Source organism: Sphaeramia orbicularis, chromosome 13, assembly GCF_902148855.1.
Source record: "Sphaeramia orbicularis chromosome 13, fSphaOr1.1, whole genome shotgun sequence".
Taxonomy (NCBI): domain Eukaryota; kingdom Metazoa; phylum Chordata; class Actinopteri; order Kurtiformes; family Apogonidae; genus Sphaeramia; species Sphaeramia orbicularis.
The window spans coordinates 4,667,399-4,687,575 of NC_043969.1; the positions used below are offsets into that span (position 1 = coordinate 4,667,399).

The window sequence follows — 20,177 nt, forward strand, 5'->3', positions numbered from 1 at the left end:
TAATGTGGGCGACACGGTGGTGCAGTGGTTAGCACTCGTGCCTCACAGCAAGAAGGTCCTGGGTTCGATTCCAACACCAGTCGACAGGGGGTGGGACCTTTCTGTGTGGAGTTTGCATGTTCTCCCCATGTCTGCATGGGTTCTCTCCGGGTACTCCGGCTTCCTCCCACCATTCAAAGACATGCACTGATAGGTTAATTGGTTAATCTAAAAATTGCCCATAGGTGTGAATGTGAGAGTGATTGTTTGTCTCTATATGTTCAGCCCTGCAATGAACTGGCGACTTGTCCAGGGTGTACCCCGCCTTCGCCCCTATGTAGCTGAGATAGGCTCCATACGACCCCCGTGACCCTAGTGAGGATAAAGCGGGTTCAGAAAATGAATGAATAATAATAATAATAATAATAATAATAATAATAATAATAATAATAAACACATTTTGTCAAATAAGACATCCACCAAAATAGCAGGATATTTATTGGAAAGTTTTCATGAATCATTTTCATTCAAATGGTCAAAATGACTATAATACATCCATGCAACAGAATATTTGATATATAAACTAGAAGCACTCGGAGAGCGCAGACCTCCGCCAAGGCTGATCAGTGCCCCCCCCCCCCCCCCCCCCCCCCCCGTGGGCCCCCCCACCCCCGATCACCACCAAAATTTAATCATTTCTTCCTTATCCCATTTCCAACAAACCCTGAAAATTTCATCCAAATCTGTCCATAACTTTTTGAGTTATGTTGCACACTAACAGACAGACAAACAAACAAACAGACAGACAAACAAACAAACCCTGGCAAAAACATAACCTCCTTGGCGGAGGTAAACATTATAAACATCAAAGAGTTTCATGGAAATATTAGCATATTTCCACAAAAATCTTTCTTTGTGGTGTAAGAGTTGGTGTTGACTGCAGGTCAGCTTTCTGAGTTTATGAGAGTAAATAAATAATTATAAAAATGCAACAACATCTGAGTGATTCTGAGCTGAAGAGAAGCCAACCTGACCCCAGTAAAGTCACTGAGTGGCTGAAGAGTGTTGTCATTTTCCTGTATTATGGCTTGGGTACTGGTGTCACTGGACAGACACAAACCATCCAGTAGGGGGCGCACTTGCGGCAGGATGTAACATCTGTACCACATTCATTACATGCTATATTATGCATTGGCAGCCTTTAGATTGAAGTACAATTTTAAGTATTTGGGGGTATCAATGAAACAACTGTGCATAGAAATAAAAAAATTAAAAAAAAAAAAAACAATATTTTTTTTTCTATTTAATCAATTATTTAGTTGATAATTATGGGGCAAGAAATTCAGAATGCATATATGATGTTAGCTTTATTTTGTTCAGACATAAAACATTACACCAGAAGTTAGGAAATTATTTTAATGACAATAAAACACTGGAGAACAGTAGTGCAGCTGTGGAATTTGGTCAGTTTTACAATCAGACCATGAAGAAAAGAACCAGACATGTTATGGTCAGATTGTCATATCATAAATAAATGAAGGAGCCAAACACTGTCTGTGTACATTTATAGTTTATTGGACCAAAGACAAGTTAGTGCAATACCCATATGTGCAGTGTTTGCTTTTAATGCTTTTATTATTTACATTTATTGTTTTGCACTTAATTGTTGATTGATGATGCTATTTAGCTCTGGGTTGTGAAATGTCTGTCTTTAATTGAAAGGAGCTTGTGATTATATTTGTCTGAAAGTTACCACAGACACAAAAATAAATTCTGAATGTATAATAAACTAAACTAAGCTAAACTATCTGTCAAATCTATCTATCTAACTATCTAAACTGTCATTTTTAGCTGCCTCTGTGTCATTTCTGTTCCTTTTTTGTAGACATGTGGAATTTTCCAGTTTCTTATACTTCCAATGTTAAAGTCACTGCAAAACAAATGGCAAACTCACAATAAATTACCTGCTGCTCCTGTCAAAGACCATATTCAGGAAAAGGCAGACTTTAGAGCTTTTTTATGACCTCAAAAGAAAAACTGTCAGTAATGTGTTGAGTTATATTTAGTGTTCCAGCAGTTTTTTTAGACCCAGGACACATCTGGACGGACTTATTTTGTAGCTGCATCATGTCTACTTCAGACAAACTGTACATACAGTACACATGGATGTTTTCCTTCCTCTTCCCTCCCAGAAGTCCGTTGCAGGGGAGAGCTGTGCATCCCTCTTATCTCTTAGTCACTAACTGATAACAACTCCAAACATCACCTAGTTACAAAAGTACAGGGAGACACAATACTGCTATTGAAAAGGAAGTCAGCTCTCATAATTCACTGTAAATGCAATGACTCAAAGGCTCCATGTTGAAAATAAGTGGTGGTGGAAAGAGTCCCATGCTAAGTCTATTCATCTATTTATCTGTCTATCCATTCCTGTTTGGTCCTTTTCACTTCCAAATTTTCCCAACAAAAGTGACATTTACAGGATAAATTCCCTTTGCAACATTAGCAACAGTGTAATAAGTCAATGTGACTGAAAAAAACATGTAATTGGCAATTTACATATTAGAAATAAATAAGGTCACTAAATATGTAACCTATAACTATTTTACATGTCTGTAATAAAATATTTTATATTCACAGCCTGAGCTCATAATATTTCTGTAAATGGAGCTCAGTGGTGAGACTGTATGAGACCAGTGGTAGTTGAAGTGGGCTATCTGATTAAAAACAATAAATGGAATAGAATAGAATAGAATAGAATAGAATAGAATAGAATAGAATAGAATAGAATAGAATAGAATAGAATAGAATCTAGATTTAAGTATGCAATATCATACAATTTAGCAATTGTATAATACTGTATACAGAGGTGACCATATTAATATTAATACACTGCCCACCTCTTATTATTGATAAAGTGCAACTGCGGCTCATTGGCCCTGGTCAAAGGTCACTACTGATGAGTAGAAATAGGAATAAAAGAAGGAATGCATCTGAAAACAAAATTATGCCAAGCTTATGGGCAACAGTCTATTAGTATTTTATATTCAACAGAAGAACAACAAAATAACAGCAAATTAATTCAAATGATTAAGTGATTCCCAAAATAGCTGGTTAACAAATTCTGTGATATTTAGATCCATGGTAAGATTTCTAAGATAGGTCAAGCATTTAAGTTTTAAGTTATTATGACCATATGGAAACATGAGCGGATATAAACAGCTGGTGCACAGTGTTTGTAACTGCTGTTCATAACATCACTGTACTTTTTAGAACCTTTTCACAGTGGCAGGTTCAGTATTTAGATTGTGTATTTTAATATATAAAGAGGCATTATTTAAAGAAGGCTGTACTTTGAATAAACATCTTTAAACTAGCTCCACACAGATCTAAGAAAAGAAAGAAAGAAAGAAAGAAAGAAAGAAAGAAAGAAAGAAAGAAAGAAAGAAAGAAAGAAAGAAAATAGCTAGCACATAAATGTGGCAACAACATACAATGTCTCTGTTTAGTATTTCCTAAATCATTCTTTTTTTCCTTTTTTATACTCCTATTTTTACATAGTAACTAAAATTAGGTCCATAACAGGCAGGAGACAAGAACCTTTATCTCCTGTACAGTTAATAGATGTAATGCAAAGTAAAAAAAAAACAAAAAAAAGTACAAATATAATGTAAAAATGTAATGTAATGTATCGAAACTACTCTGTCTCTCTTTCAGGTCCTGACCAATAAAACTGAAGCTCTAAAATCTAAATCTATTTTTATAAAATGCTTTTAACTGCCTTCAGGGAACAGGATCATATATATGCAGTGATAAACTATAGTGTGTTGTGCAGCTTTGCACCTTCACTCTGGAGCTGCATTGTGTTACTTTTTAAGTTATCATTCATTTAGTCAGTTTGATCTTTTTCTTTCTCTTTTCTGCCCCAGGAAGACACCAACTGTCATTCTGAAACAGCATTTTACATTTAATATGTCACATTTTAGCTGACAGGAACCACAGCATTCACAGAAACTCTACATATTTGCAATATAGTGTTGGGCTCTCAGTCTGAAAATTGGTGCAAACTGCATGCAAATCCATGTAGTTGCAAATTGTGGAATTTTAATGTTTAGCCAGTCTATCTCACCAGTTATTGTGAAATCATTTGTGCCAAAATACAACCAGGTTAAATAGCTCTCACAACCCTGCAGAGGTCATTATTCACATTTCATTATCAAAAGTCACCTTGAGAAGGCAAAACAGAGAGGTTGAGCCAGGAAACACTTAGGAGACCAGATGTGAGCTTCATTAACACCAGACACAAAATGTTTAGTGTAAGTTTGCCTCCAGGTATCATCTGTCTGCATTTAAATTCAAGGCTGAGATGACTCATTTGTATTTGGTTTGCTCAGAGTGTTTTATAAAAATGTCAGCATATCTATTTGAGTAGAAACTGCACAATTGTGTTGTTCTGATGCAAAAGCACATTACTTAAAAAAAAAGGGGGGACTTCATCAATTCTTGGCAACACACATCGAAGTTTGTTATCATATGACTGAAATGTGATGCCATCCCTCAGCCTGCAAACTGACTCTAAGCTATCTTTAGTGCTCTGTAAAGTAAGCTGGTATTTGTTCCCAAAATGCAGCAAAGAAAAAGCTTTCCCACAAGCCAGCTGAAAGAAAACTCCTGTAGCTATAAATCAAAATGTGGAAACAATATATCCTTTTCAGTGTGGATGAGGAGTGGGGGCGCAGGGAGGAGTGACATGCAGCTTCCCAGTCGTGATGCTTACAACTCCTTAATCTTGACTGCAGATGCAAATAGTCTAAAAAACGTCCCTACCAAACATTTGCATTTAAACAAATAGATAAAGGTCATTTTGAAAAGCTGCCTCCTCATGACTGCAGTGTGGGGTGGCATGTTCCATGTGTCCCTGCCCTCCTGACAGCGTGGTTAAAGCTTCCACCAAGGCACAACACTCAGTATGGTGCTCAACACTGGGACTGGGATTCAGCTACTGTAGGCAAATAGAGCAGAGGGAGAACAGAGAGGCCTCTGTGTGAGTGACAGACTGCAACAGCATCATGGACACAGGTAAGACACATTCATTCCCATATGGCCTCACAGCACTGATATAATATTTGTTCAAAGTACAGGAGAATGCACATAAAATAGCTTTAACTTGTCAAACTAAATTTGCTCTCTTTTATGTGCTTGTATAAAATTCATACTTTAACAATGTGATACGTATTTGCTAAATCAGTTCCTGCCTTTAATTTCTCATAAGAAAACAGATTTAGTAGAAATGATACAATGAAATGTCAAAAAGGACAAAGAAAAATGTCTGCAGAAGCCTTCTCCAGACAAATCAGTATTCAGTGGTGGAATGTAACTAAGTACTTCTACTCAAAGGGTAAAGACTAAGTACAGGTTTGAGGTGTCTGTACTTTACTTCTGTACCTGTGTCTGTTTCACACACCATAACTTCTCGGAGGCGAATATTTTATTAATTTTTTCACACCAATACATATTGTTCTAAAGCTTTAGTTTTGTTTCAGACTACATTTTTCACTTCCTGTCTGGTGAAAACTATGTATCTCCAAACATGTTGACTTTGACTATTTCGTGATGATGAAGAAGCCTAGAAATGTTGTTTAAAGGTGGAATATAAGAGCAAACGCAACTAAAGGAAGGAACATGAAGGATCTGAACACTTCAAATCCTGCTCTCCATCAGTTATCATATAAGCTGTTACATATGCAATAAAAAACAATACAAAACAGGATTTTTTTTGGGTTGTGTGGCAAAGCAACAAAGTGTAAAACCTTAATATTTAATACTGCTCTGAGCCAGAAATACTCCATATTTTCAAGAAATTCATTGGTTGAGCAAAGTTGGTCCTTATCTTAAAAGATCCATTCAAAAAGCTGGGATCTTTTACATAAAGTTTTTTGCATGCAGTTTCCGTTTGCATAATAAAGTTTGCATTTTCATTGAGTTTATGTCTTTGCTTACCAGGAATGTCCCCAAATCACACCTGCACACATTAGAGATTTATAAAAACCAATGTAAACACAGCTACTTCTTTGAAAAACATATAGTATTTTGCAACTGCTTTATTAATCTTCATCTTCTTCATGTATCAGATCACTCAAACAAAATAGAAAGTTGCATGAATGCTGATGTTTTAATTTTTATATGATCTTTGCATCTCCTCGGGTGCTAAGATCATAGGCATTTCATAGGTCTCTCAGGTCTTTCCCACAAGGTTTCAGTCTGTGTTTGTAGTAAACTGCCTCTTTTTAGCCATCCATTTGCATTGACCAAACCAAATGTCATTTCCATGACATTTACACACGAATCCCAAAGTCATTCACCTATATGCATAAAACTGTGACACATTCAAATGATCACAATTGTGGGGATGGATGAAAATTTGTATGAAGTTGTGTTACAAGCTACAACCGTTTTTTTTTTGTTTTGTTTTGTTTGTTTTTTATCTGTACCTGTGTCAGATGTGAACCATTTACACTTCACTGTTCATCTGTTCTGCCTAGAATATTCAAAGAGAATCTACCAAGGCGTTCGAGTCAAGCACACAGTCAAAGACCTGCTGGCGGAGAAGAGATCTCGACAGACGAATGGGCCAAGATACAGTGTAAGCACAGTCTGTTCTAAGCCATCCTGCTTTTGTCCTGTCCTGTCTCTCCCCACTTCATTTTTTTTTCCCAAAACCAAACAGCGTAGCCACAGTTGACATTCTGTTAGTGGCACAATTAGAAGGTTGTCTTTTAAAATCCTCTTTTTCTGTTTGCATTTCGGCTTGTTTTGTAGACTAACGATCCATGGTTGATCCATTGACCACCTGTACCTCCCCCCCTTTCTCTGCACAGAAGCTGCTCCGAGAGCTTGCAAAGCCAATCTGTAAATAGCTAAGCACGGCGTGTAGAGAGAGACACAAAGAGTCCCATCCTAACCTCACAAAGGAACTGACACAATGCTTGCAATGGTGACGGTCACGATCTCCAAAACTCCCCCGAGGTGGAGGAAGGGCGGGGTGGAAGGTTTTTAGGTGGACAGGTACCATAGAGGGATAGAAAAGAGTCATGCAGGAGGCTGCCTATGCAAAGTTTGATCCACTCACACCTGCCAGCTGACATTGTCCTGTCGTGTACAGGCCGCAGACAAACCTCCTATTGTTGTCTCAGAATCACACGCCAACTTGCACTCAGCAAGAAACATCAGGCTTTACTTTAGACGTCTACATGCACAAGCAAGACTGGCTTTTCATGCACAAACCGCCTGTCAAAAGCCTTTTACAGGACAGTATTTGTTTTCTGTTAGTATCGGCATGTCCACTCTATAGATATGTAGGCCACTAACGACTGAGGCAATGAGGGGGGTTTTGTGAGAGACAAAGGAAAAGACACTATCAAACAAAAAGACACACAACCAGAAAATTATCTCATCCAATACAATCCATTATCATCACCAGTGCTATAATAAAACAGTATATGCTTCATTTAGACTTGAGCTGTCAACTCTCATCAACCCTGAAGAATGTGCAATATGTCTGAAAACTGACTTTTTTGTTTCTATTAGTAACACATTTTCATCATATTCACACACACACACACACACACACATATGTATATATATGTATGTATGTATATATATATATATATATATATATATATATATATATATATATATATATATATATATATATATATATATATATATATATATATATATATACATACATACATACATACATATATTGCACCTTGGAATGATCTGAATGTCACAGATAAGATCAGGGGCCACATTGCTGGTTTGTTGTTTCTTTTCATGACATCTGATGATAAAACACTTAGAATAACACCAGCCTTAAGAACACCACCAGGTACAGTGTAATGACAGCAGCTGCAACTATCGATTTTTTTTTTTTTTTGATCGATTAACCTGTTGATTATTTTCTTTGATTCGATTAAACCATTATTTGAGTAGGTAAAAAAAATCTTAAAAAGGTAAAAATGGCATGTCTGAAAATAAACAATTTGTCCTTTATTCCACAACCAACTGAAACAACCACAAAAAATATAAAAGTAAAAGCATATATAAAAAATATCTATATAGAAATAACAACAATAACAACAGTATAACTATCTCACAAGTTTAATTGAATTCCTCTATTCTGTTTTAATTTTTACTGCACACTTCGTACCTTCTCCATATTCTATGTATGCGTCAAAGCACTGAAGCAACATTTCCTGAAAATTTTATCAAAATCCTTCCATAACTTTTTGAGTTATCTTGTTAACAGACAAACAAACAAACAAAACAAACAAACATAACCTCCCTGGCGGAGGTAATAAATAAATATAAACAAAGAAGTCAAATGACATCTATAAACAGCATGTGCACTGCAGTCTTTAACACGTTTGTATCCAATTTACTAACTTACTCACAATATAAGATGGAACTAATATACAACTTCAAAAATTAAGCCAAATATTTTCAGTGAGGTTGTGTGAAAGCTTAAAAGTTTAAAGAAGTAATGGTTCCAATGAAGAAAAGTGAGCATATAAACATTTTCTGCATTTTTTTCCCCATCTCCTCTGAGCTACACTCCATGTTCTTTGTGTTGTTTCATGTGCGCCACAATAAGCGTCGGTCTGAAACACAACATTGGAACCAATGTGTAGCAGCAGCTAAATTTAGGAAATAAAGCTACAACGAGGAAAATTGTTTTAAATAAATAATTGTTTTAATCAATTCAAGATGATTAATTTTAGCTCTCGTTACAACCACCACGCATGTGCCCACAGAGTAACTCTGTTTGTCCAAGTAGTAGTAGAACTGTAAACTGAATCTTTAATTATCAGTTGGATGGACGTTATTTTCCAAGTTGCTTTCAAAGGTTTGGGTACTGACAGCAAGTGAAACTGGAGACTCAAAGCCAGCTTATTAAGGAAGGTTCAAGTGTCTCTTTAAGGGGTCAATGAGTCCTCAAAAGAACAAAGCCTACAGCAACTGACTGATTTTACTCTTTTTTTCTGCCACAAATTTGACCAGTGTTAGAGTTTATCAGCATTTTTGGACTGAAGCAAAGATATGAAAATAGAAACTCATAATAAGTGTGTGTTGAACATGAAGTCACAACTTACAGTGGTGGAAAAAAAATACTCATATACGTTCCTTAAGTAAAAGTACTAATACCACACTACAAAAATATTCTACTACACCTAAAGTTCCTATATTTAAACCTTACCTGTGTGAAAGTGTGGAAACATTGGTAAAATATACTTTGTCGTATTATTATGTGTGATTTTTGTGAATTATTACAGCAACATTAATGTGAATGTTATGTAGCATTTCTGTCCATTCTCTTAAAAGTTAATAATTCATGAGCTAAGAAAAGTTTTCTGTGTGGTTGTAATACATTTTCCAGGAAGTCTAGGCGTTTTTTCTTTAAATGTATGGTTTAAGGAGGGAGAAAAAAATCTTCAGTACATTTTGACACATGCTGTGCTTTTCAAGGCTGTCTGACAAACATAGTGGAATGAAAAGAAGTATTTCTCTCTGAGATATAATGAATGGAGAATATAGCTTAAATATGTAAGTATCAGGCAAAACTCAAGCTACATAGTTGCACAAAATTTAATTCATATTTCTAGAACAAGTTAATACATTTTGGCATTTTCCTCCTGGTAAGAAAAGTTTCTAATATTGGGTAAATGTTAGCTAGTGGTAATAAGACAGATACTAAAGATGTACCAAAGCCACTTGTTTATGATGCTTTTAGTCACTAAGCTAGTGTCACTCATCAGTCACTTTAGTCTTTTCCAGAATGAAAATGTGATTTTTAGAAGTACCTACCATTCAGAAAAAGTTATTTGATAATGTATTGGCAGCACTGGTAGCTCTTTTCAGAGTTATTGTTCACTGATTTCCCCAGATACTCTGGTATAATGTACTTTTGTGAGCTATCCTGAAGTTTAGCATTGAATTAGTTCCCTTGATAAAAAGGTAAGCTATATTTTTTGATAGGCATTTGGATTAATGCAGAAAATAACCTTCATGGCGACAAACATTTGTGCTTGTATGTTTTGCTCAGCCTGATAGTCTTCACAAATGAACATTTTTAGGAGTAAAACTCTGATGTTAGCGTATGAATGAACTACGCAAGGGGCAAACAGTTTTACTGTCACCAGCATGTTTCAAATGTATACCTTCTACATAAAATAACTCTTCTTTTTGAGCTAATATAGATTTGTGTGTTTTCAGTAGTGTGAAACACAGTGCAACACAGTACAGCTGTAGTGCAGACTCGTCAATTTTTGTTTGTGCTGAAATTACATTTAAAAAAAATTGTAAAATGGTTATATATTTATGTATTTATTATTTACTTGTCTTCTTGATGTAATAGTTCAAAATGTGATCTCTTAAATTTGTTTTAGTCACAGACCATTTTTCAGGCATCTTAACCAACAACCTATTCAACAATCCTGTTAATTCCAATGCAGAGGTGCCAGGAAGAACAAAATACTCTGACTCATTCTGTGAAGGAACATGACAGAGAAACATGGTTAGAGTTAGGACCTGGGCAAATCTTGATCCTGGGAAAATACACTCCTCTGTATCTTACACGTACATAACCTCACTTTAAGGTAATTTTCAGGCCAACATTTCACTGCCTTTTCAATATCACATTTACTTATGTTGTGATGTTATGTATGTTTATACGTGATGCATGAAAACTGAGTGATACCCACAGTAACTAAAGCCGTGCGCAGACGGCCCTGTGTTCACTAATGCCTGCTTTTATGTCAGTGAATAAAAGGCCATTGAGAGAGAAGAGCAAACTCTGACCACAGCCCTAGTCTCCTCATGTCAGAACATGAAGATGCATAGTGAAAACATAAAGATCTTATGTCATTTCATATGATTGTATTATATACAATAGCCACTTCTATTGACACTATTTGCCCTTTCATGCTGATATTACATAAATGATTAAGGACTGTAGGAAATTATGGTGTGTGAAGAGTAGTAAACTGATGCTTGTAATATTCTAAAAGTTAATACAGCTTGCAAGTTAATACAGTGAGCTTTTATTATCACTCTAAGGTAATGGTGTTTCAGAAGCAATAGAATTAGATGAATTAGTTTAGTTTTTTTTTTTAGAATTTAAAATATACAAAAATGATAACGATAACAAATAATATACTGTGCAAGGAGGGACATAAGTTTCATAGTAATGTAAAAATTTGTAGCTGTGAAAAGTGCAAAAAACATTACAAAAATATTAATAAACACAGAAAAATGATGGATATATAATAGAAACAAAATATACCCCATGGTAATACTAATGACAGCAGTAAAAATGTAAATATAACAGCAAAAAATCTTAGTATACTATGTGTTTATTTACATATATGTGTATGATAATAAAATACATCAGCATGTGCATGAAGTATACATGGGGAAAAGCAGTTACAGGATAATAATAAATTATCCTTTAGGCATCCTGACACACATTTTATTGAGGAAGAGTCTCTTTTCCAGATGGGATAAACCATTTCATAATTCAGTTCCACTGAATCTAACTGAAAATTACAGATAACAATCAAAAGAGAGAAAACCTAACAGTAATGGCAGAGAATTTGCAGCTAAAAATGAGCAACTGTACACAAAGCAATGAATAGAGCAACACATTTCATTAAATAAGTGAAAAAAAAACCCTAAAAACATCCATATAGTAAGAACATCCACCAGTGTCACATATACACACACCCACTGACACAGTGTTGGACTGTCTGAGCTTGAGTGGGTTCATTTCCATACACAGCCTTCAGAGATGCACTGAGCCATACCTGAGCCACATGAGGAAGTCTTGGCACTGGCAAATCACATTCAAATTTAGGCCTCAAAATTTGCGTGCCTACCAGCCAACATAGGCTTAATATCAACTCTTTCATGTTAGCAATATGCAAACAAGAGAGCCTATCCTGTGCAAACACTGGCGCATGTCTCTGCACTCCGCTCCCTCGGCCTCTGCACTGATCTGTGTTTTGTGGTGGATTAGGAATAAACAGACACACAAATCACTAATTTCTACTGCCATTACTCAGCAGGAGATAGTGGCACAGATGAACAGACCTTAACCAAGAACATTTAACCATTCTTAAAACTCAGTGAGCCTTATTTTTAGATGGCACGGAAAGCTGTAACCTTTGTGAAGATTCTTTATCTTGTATTTGATGTAACTGTGCAGCCATAAAAAGTAGTAAAACAGTGTGAACATATGACATTAGTAAACAGCCGAACAATGACATGTGATCTGTGGTTGAAACACTGCACTGGTACACTCTAGAAACAAAGTCATCAAGTTAATATGAACATTTAAGTTATTTTTATGATCAAAAAGAAATGTTTGAAAATGTAAGGTTGAAAGGAATCATTGTTCTCATCATATGGCATACAGTATAATGTTTCCATGGAACATTAGGAAATGGTCATGATTACCACCCCTTTCTTCAGTTTATTTATGATTTATCAGCTAGTTTCTGAAACCAGAATTAACCTAAATTATGGATAGGATATTGTGCAAATGTGCAACATGGTCATGTGGATGGTGATCGAAAAAGAACTAACTGGATTATTGTATTTTACTATTGCTTCCTAACCCTGCAGGCTTTCAGTAGTGAAATGCCCACTTGGAGCGTCTCTTACAGTCCACCCTGACTAAAATCATTCATACAAGCCAAGAAAACCAGGCCTTTTACCTGCTCCAGATTATGTCAATTCAAAAACTTTTCAGTTTGCCCTGTGTTGCCTCAGTGTAAGAATCATGCTTTACAGATCTATACGCTGCCCAACTTGTTCAACTACAATATATGCTGTTGTTTGCATAAAGCATTTCAGCCGTATCAGGTCATCACTAAATTGCATGACACCCACTGGTGTGTTCAGTTTCTATCATATACATAACATCAAGAAACTCCCTGTTCATTTATCATATTTTACCTTTTAATTTCCATTAAATGTGAGCAAAATTAGACAATTTAATTCACAGACAGGAAAAGAAAAGTCATTTGTGTTCCTGTTTCAATAAAACAAACATTTTTATTGCAATAATTGTAGTGGTAGCTCTTTTCATTTGTAATGTTTTGGAATTCGGTCCCTGCTCGTTGCACCAGTACAACTTCAGAGGATTTCCTTTAATGTAAAACCCTCTGTTTGGGTTTTGCCAAAATGAACATTGAATATAAAAGACATGTACTGAGTTGAGTTTAGATGCTTTGTTACTGTAAAAAAATAAAATGGGATATTAAAGAGTACAGAAATATAGAGAAATGTGCAAATTACTATGAAAATATGTGACTTTTTTCAGAGATATTAGATATTAGAATGGGAGACCCATAAAAAAATTATAGACCAATCTTTTACAATTGTATTTTAATTTGTTGTAATGTTAATGCTTTTGTTTTTATATTTTAATAATTGTTTTTCTTTTTTTTTTTTTATTTCGTAGTGCAAGTTTATCTTATTCTACTGGCTTTCATTTATTATCCTTGTAAAATTATTGCCGTAGTTTTTAGTTTTGCAAAACTGTATTTATTTTCTTCTTTTAATGTTATACTTATGCCTGTCCTTTATGTTGTACAACACATTCAGGAGGTTTAGTCATGCAGCCAGGGAATGGGGATCGGGAATAAAACTGGTGCTTACACAAGCAGACTAAAGCTGATGCGCAAATGGGCAAAGGAATTTTGTCAACATCATATCTTGTCATCTAATGTTGGTTACATTTTCTCTTTGTATCATAGGGGGGGTCGACCACTCCACCATCCTTTGTTCAGATGTCAGGTGAGGATGCAAATTTATATCAGTATAACTGTACTGATTCTGAAACTGGAATGTGTCAAGGCTGTCATCAGTAACATCTATCTATCTATCTATCTATCTATCTATCTATCTATCTATCTATCTATCTATCTATATATATATATATATATATATATATATATATATATATATATATATATATATATATATACATATATATGAACGCCATGAACGCCTAGCAGCACAGATGAACCAGCTGGTGAAGTTGGCAAACCAGCCAGAGTGGTTAACCCAGGGCCGGACAGTCCTCATAATGAAGGACCCCCAGAAGGGAACAATGAAAAGATGACTGCTTTTTACCTCAATTATTTATGTTAATTGATAGATTAGTGGATCAAAAGTTATTTAACATCATAGATCAGAAGATGATTTTGGATGGTGGTGGATATTTCGGTCTTTATGGGTTAAAGCTGCATCTTCCAGCAGTTTGTAAGTAAACGCTGTGCTCAGTGTCCATGTCTGACTTGTCCCCCAACAGGGTCTCACATGCTGCCCAGTTACTACAGCATGAGGCGTCCCTTCATCTCCGACTCAGACTTCTGTCCATCCAACAAACAGTTCTCCCCTGATGTCTATTCGTCCACACTGGGGGGTAAACCTCTGGGGTGTGAGCCCTCCACAATGACCAGCTATCCCTCCCTCATCGACAGCTACTACCCAGACACATTCAGCGATTATCGCAGCGCCACAGCCTTCTCCAGCTCTGGAGGATCCTTCCTGCCTTCTTCAGCACTCTCATCCCTACTGCCCCCTTTCGGTGGAGAGTCCTCACATTTATTTCTGGTAGGAAGGGGTTACATTATGTGGATTTCTGGGGTGGAAATGAGGAAATTCTCAAGTGTTACATAGAAAATTCATTAAAATTTTGTTTAGCCTAAATTCCTCGTTAAAATATGGCTCACTCAGATTAGAGCAGCAGAAAATGATTATTTTTGTAATCGATTCATCTATCAGTCATTTTCTTCGATTAAAGCTGATTTGATTATTTGAATAGGTGGAAAAATGCTAAAAATGTGAAAAAGACATGTCTGAAAATGACAACTTGTCCTTTATTCCAGATCCAGCTAAAACAACCACAAAAAGTATAAAAGTAAAAGCATGTATTTAAAAAATCTATATAGAAAAAACATCAGTATAAAAGTATATATAAAAATATCTATACATATGCATATAAACAATAACCAAGTCAAGTGACATCTACAAACAATATGTGCACTGCAGTCTTCCACAAATTAGTATACAACTTAACAACTTAAGACGGAATTAGCATACAACTTTGTGTTGATCCTGGCATCATGTGTCATAATAAGTGTCCGTGTGAAACACAAAAACGGAACCACTGTTTAGCAGCAGCAAAATTAAGAAAATGAAGCTTCAATTCAGGAAGATAGTTGAATTACAGTAATATTTGATATAATTGAATACTTTTCTTAATTGATTTGAGATGATCAATCTTTTCAGCTGTCATTAAAAAAATTTTCTCTTGGAAATATGGTCTATTTTTTAATATGCTAATTTTAATTTAGCATCTAAATAAGGCATTCTAACAGATGAATTTCAGTTAACTTCTCACAGTTACTTGAATGCTATCATTACTTCACACTATCAAGACATACTTAGAGAAAATGGTCCAAACACATTTAGTTTTATATAACATACAAAGTTATTACAATATAACAAATAAATGTTGCATGACAGCAAAAGATGTCACTCAACAGACTTTTTAAAAGTGCAGCTGACACATAAATCAAAAGAAAAAATACACTAAAAACCCCAAAAACCTTTTTAAAAAATATGAAAGTAATACTATCTTATTCAAGAAAGTGTGTATCTTTGGGTTTCTCTGCAGTGTCAGTCAGTTAGATATGATTAATATCTAAAACATCTCTCGTCATTTATTAATAAATAGCAGAAATAACTTGATACCAGAAAGAGCAGCCAAATCACCTGAACATATGTGGAAAGACTGATCTTTTACTAGAGTAAAAGTAATACCAACACAGTGTAAATAAGTGGTGCCACGCACAACGAACCCCAGCCCTTGCAATTATTTCACCAATTAGAAGTAAATGAGAAGATTTAAAAAAAAAAAATTAAAAAAAATAATAAAAATCATTAAAAAATTTAACTTTGACCTACTTCTCCCAAAATGTAATGAGATCTATTCTGGGTCACTGGCAATCTATAAACCCAATTTGGTATGAATTGAACCAATAGTTTTGCTGCTAAAATATTAACAAACAAAGAAACAAACCAAGGCAAAAAAAAATGTATACCCCTTGCCTCCCCTTCAAGGGGTGGGGTAATTACTAAAACATCAGAATTACAATACAGAATATGTTATCTGATTATAATAACTGATGTGTTATGTGTTCATTAAGGTTACATCAGATTGTGATTTCAGAGTTAAACTGCACAAACTGTTACATCGTTGGTCTAGAGCTGAAGTACAATGACCAAGAAAAAAACTGCCGAAGACCAACTAAAGGAAAATAAGGAGAGTGTTAGTATTTGAAAGGTAATTTTTTTTGCCAGTACTAAGCTAAAACATATGGTGCCAGGCACCACAAACTCCACCCCTCACACATATTTTTAGCTCATTTTGGCATCGATCCAGTTGATGCCATCATGTCTATGCATGTGCTGAGGTCAGCATATCAATTGCCTCTATATATGTGCCTAGTTTGAAGTAAATTGAAACAAAATTTATGTTTTATAGACATTTGAAATTTCACCCATTATAAGTAAATGGGAGGAAAAAAAAAGATTTTAAAAAAGTCATAAAAATTTGGAACTTTGACCCATTTTTCCCAAAATGTAATTACATCTATTCTGAGTCACTGGCAATCTATAAACTCAATTTGGTATTAATTCAACTAATTGTTTTGCTGCTACAGACATTTGAAATTTCCCTCATTTTAAGTAAATGGGGAAAAAAAAAAAGATTTTAAAAAATTCATTAAAAATTGGAACTTTGACCTACTTTTCCCAAAATGTAATCAGATCTATTTTGGATCACTGGCAATCTGTAAACATCTGTAAAAATTTGGTATGAATTCAACCAATAGTTTACCTGATAGAGTCTTAACAAAAAGCAAACAATGAAACAAAGAACAAAACCAAACCAAAAACAATACCCGTTGTCTCACCTTCAGAGGGTGGGGTAACTAAAAACTTCTGACCAAAGCAAAACCATAAATGGAAACAAAAACCACCTTTAACAAAAAAAATAAAGAAAACAGCAGTTCTTCAAGACAAAAAGACTGCTGTCTTGAGAAGAAGTTATTATTACCTGTACCATTATGACCTAATCTGTTATGAATACAGTGAATTCATTATTTAATTAAACTACCAGAAAACTGCTGCAAAATGTGGTTAAACTACATGTAGTTCACAATTCCCACAAACAAACGTTTACATTAGATTTTCCAAAATATGTGTAAATGTAAATATGTATTAAATGTAAAAACACAGACAGAGCTCACTTTTCCCACAATTAATTTTCATAGTAGGAATGAAATAATCCTTCAGAAACCACCAAACTCCATACATTTTCACTGTCCTTTTCCAGTGGTAGCTTGGAAGCAAACTTAGAAAATGATCATAAGTTTTAAGGGGAAGTATTCCCAACCATAATTACAGCACGCCATCACAAAGCAGGGCCTATTCTGATCGGGACAGGACACTATCTGATACTGGATGCTTCCTTTAGTTGCTACAGGAAATAAATGAGTGACCTATTTCCTGTTTCTTCCTGCTTCAGAGAGACCCATGGGAGCAACCAGTTCCAGAACCAGTATCCCAGGTGGAGGCTCTCTGTCCGGACAGCCTGGCCTCTGTCAGCGTCCCACCCTCCATGCCAAGCCCCGAGCCCCCAGGCAGCCCCTCCCAGTACCGATCCTCCAGCCGAGGCTCCTCAATGGCCCCCATTAGCCAGTCCTACACCCTGCACCCCCTGGAGGACGCCCATTACCACCCCTTAACTACCAGCAGTTCATACCCTGTCCCCTCCTCCACTTTCCCCTGTTCTCCTTACATCAGCAGCCCTGTCAGCGACCTGGTGTCCAAGATGGTGACAGAGGAGGGGGTCGATGGCCACAGCAACCTCCCACCCAATGGCGAGGCCCACCCCACTTGGGCTAAAGAGGATGGGGTGAGCTCCTGGTCGCCTTACGAGATCAGAAGAGCCTACTGACTGGACAGGGGAGGAGATGGAGGTTTAACTGACTTTAAAACAATCTAGGAGGAAGCAACATGAAAGAACGCAGCTTCATGAACTCAACAAGCACTTGACACTGCAGAGGGAACTTTTGACTGGATTTTTTAAAAGTCAAATTGCTGTGAAGTGTTTTGTTTCAAAGCAAAGAAAAAGCTCAAATTGATGGTATGTGTGTGTAATAACTGATGTAGATATAGGTGTCCCGATAAAAACCTGAGCTAATATAAGGTCCCACCCATAGGTCCACTTTACAGTAGGACCACCCTTACAATGCTTTTATTCAATAGGCTGTTAACACCTTATATTATTTGTGTTTTTATCCTTAAAATTTCCAATTTGAGGTCAACATTTGACAGATCAACTCAGTGCATGTTTTATCTGTCTGTTCCTTTAAATCTCAGGTCTCATCAGTGCCAAGAAACTAGGACAGGAAGGATAAAGTGTCTTTAAAATAGTAATCTCTGAACATTGCACTTCCTTCAGAACATTATAAATACCAAAGAATTACAATCATTAAAAGCAGTAAATTGTATTGTAACATGAAAAACTCATTTCCAAAACTTTTATGCATTACTACATTGATTTGTTATACCAGTTGAAACATTTTGAATTAAACTGTGTTGCCTTACAAATAAATGTCAGACGTAGGTGACAGCAGGGGAGGTGTGACTGATATGAGTAATCTGTTTCTCAGAATAATATGGTCTGGAGAGACAAACCCCAATATTTATCTGAAATGAATGAAAATTCCAACTTAGCGTTTTGTTTATTATTAATAATATCTTCCTTTCTTACACATATTTGTGTGTATCTATATAAATATCATTTAAATATTGGTGTTTTATGTTTGACTCTGGAATAAAATGAACACAAAAAAGACTCATGACTTGTTTCAGTTTTATTAAGTCTTGACAGTGTTTACATGTATTGCAAACCCATACAGATAAGAGAAGAAGTTCTCCACTTTGGCCACTAGATAGAGCCTCTGTGCCAGGAGAGAGGCTCTGAGGAATAAGACAGAAAACCAGGAATGCAATGAAGTTCTGGACATGAGGATAAAGAAGTGGATGTAAGAGTCAAAGTGTAGTGAAGAAGGAACTTCATGAAAAGTTTCTGAGCAAAGTTAATCATTAGATATTAAGTAATATCATATATAACATCAAGTTGTTCTTATTATAATGGGAAAGGTATTATCCATAGTGAGATTTAAATGTGTGACCCGTCTGCGATTGTTAAAAACTAGTGATGGAACAATTTTAATAAGTTTAATATGTAATAATAGGCTGCTGACAGTGAAATGTCACAGCTTTTGTCAGTTCAGTGAGGTTAAATTGACATTTTGAGGTGATTTGTTGGTTCTGACTACTATATAATATTTGTGGTTATTATTTGTCATAAATAAGTTAATTTAAATTACCTATGAATTTTACACTATTTTACTCTGGTTTATGTTTGTACGTATTTTATTATCTTTTATGTACTTTATGTTTATGCATTTTATGACTTTTAAGTTTTTTATAATGTTGCTGTTTTATGTTTCTATTTATTAATTTATTACTGTACAGCACTTTGGGCTTCTGCAATTGTTTTAAAGTGCTGCATGAATAAAACTGGATTGGACTTTTATTGTGAGAATATGATATACTTTATTGATCCTTACAGGCTGTGAATATTGTGTTGGTGTCTGGACAAAGAGAACTTACAGATAACCTTATAATAACCTGATATAACCCTGGATTATAAAAAAAAAAAACAAAAAACATAACGAATGAATAAAAAATACAAAAATCATAGTTTTAGGTTGAGGATTTGTTTGAGTCTAAAGAGTGGAAGAGTTAATCTGATCACTGAATACATCTGGTCTCACTGTCACTCTGTGGCTCCTCACTGGGAGAGGCTGCATTGTTGTTTTATTATTTCTAGGTTTATTCTTCCATTTCAGCATAAGAAGTTTGTGGATGTAAAAGTTGCAGCAGCAAAGACCTGCTGAGTCTCCTCCCTGCTGCTGCAGTAGGTGGATGCACGAGGAGCACTTGTTGCAGGAGCTGAGGGCCTGCGATGCCAAAGATGGCTGCTGCCC

The 20,177-nt window shown here is 35.6% G+C and overlaps 1 protein-coding gene across 1 annotated transcript; it reads left to right on the plus strand.

The window, feature by feature from the left end:
• Nucleotides 1-4,873: 4,873 nt before the first annotated feature.
• LOC115431383 (uncharacterized protein C11orf53 homolog) lies at nt 4,874-18,991 on the plus strand. The gene is made up of 5 exons (XM_030151703.1): nt 4,874-5,058; nt 6,522-6,622; nt 13,800-13,839; nt 14,357-14,661; nt 17,642-18,991. The coding sequence occupies exons 1-5, from the start codon at nt 5,049-5,051 to the stop codon at nt 18,071-18,073; spliced, it is 888 nt and encodes a 295-aa protein (XP_030007563.1). The 5' UTR covers nt 4,874-5,048; the 3' UTR covers nt 18,074-18,991.
• The last annotated feature ends 1,186 nt before the right edge of the window (nt 18,992-20,177 follow it).

Excerpts from the sequence above, each read along its gene's own strand:
- LOC115431383 (XM_030151703.1), top strand. Across the intron at positions 6,623-13,799 it reads CGAATGGGCCAAGATACAGT|GGGGGGTCGACCACTCCACC; the intron begins GTAAGCACAGTC and ends TTTGTATCATAG. Across the intron at positions 14,662-17,641 it reads AGTCCTCACATTTATTTCTG|AGAGACCCATGGGAGCAACC; the intron begins GTAGGAAGGGGT and ends TTCCTGCTTCAG.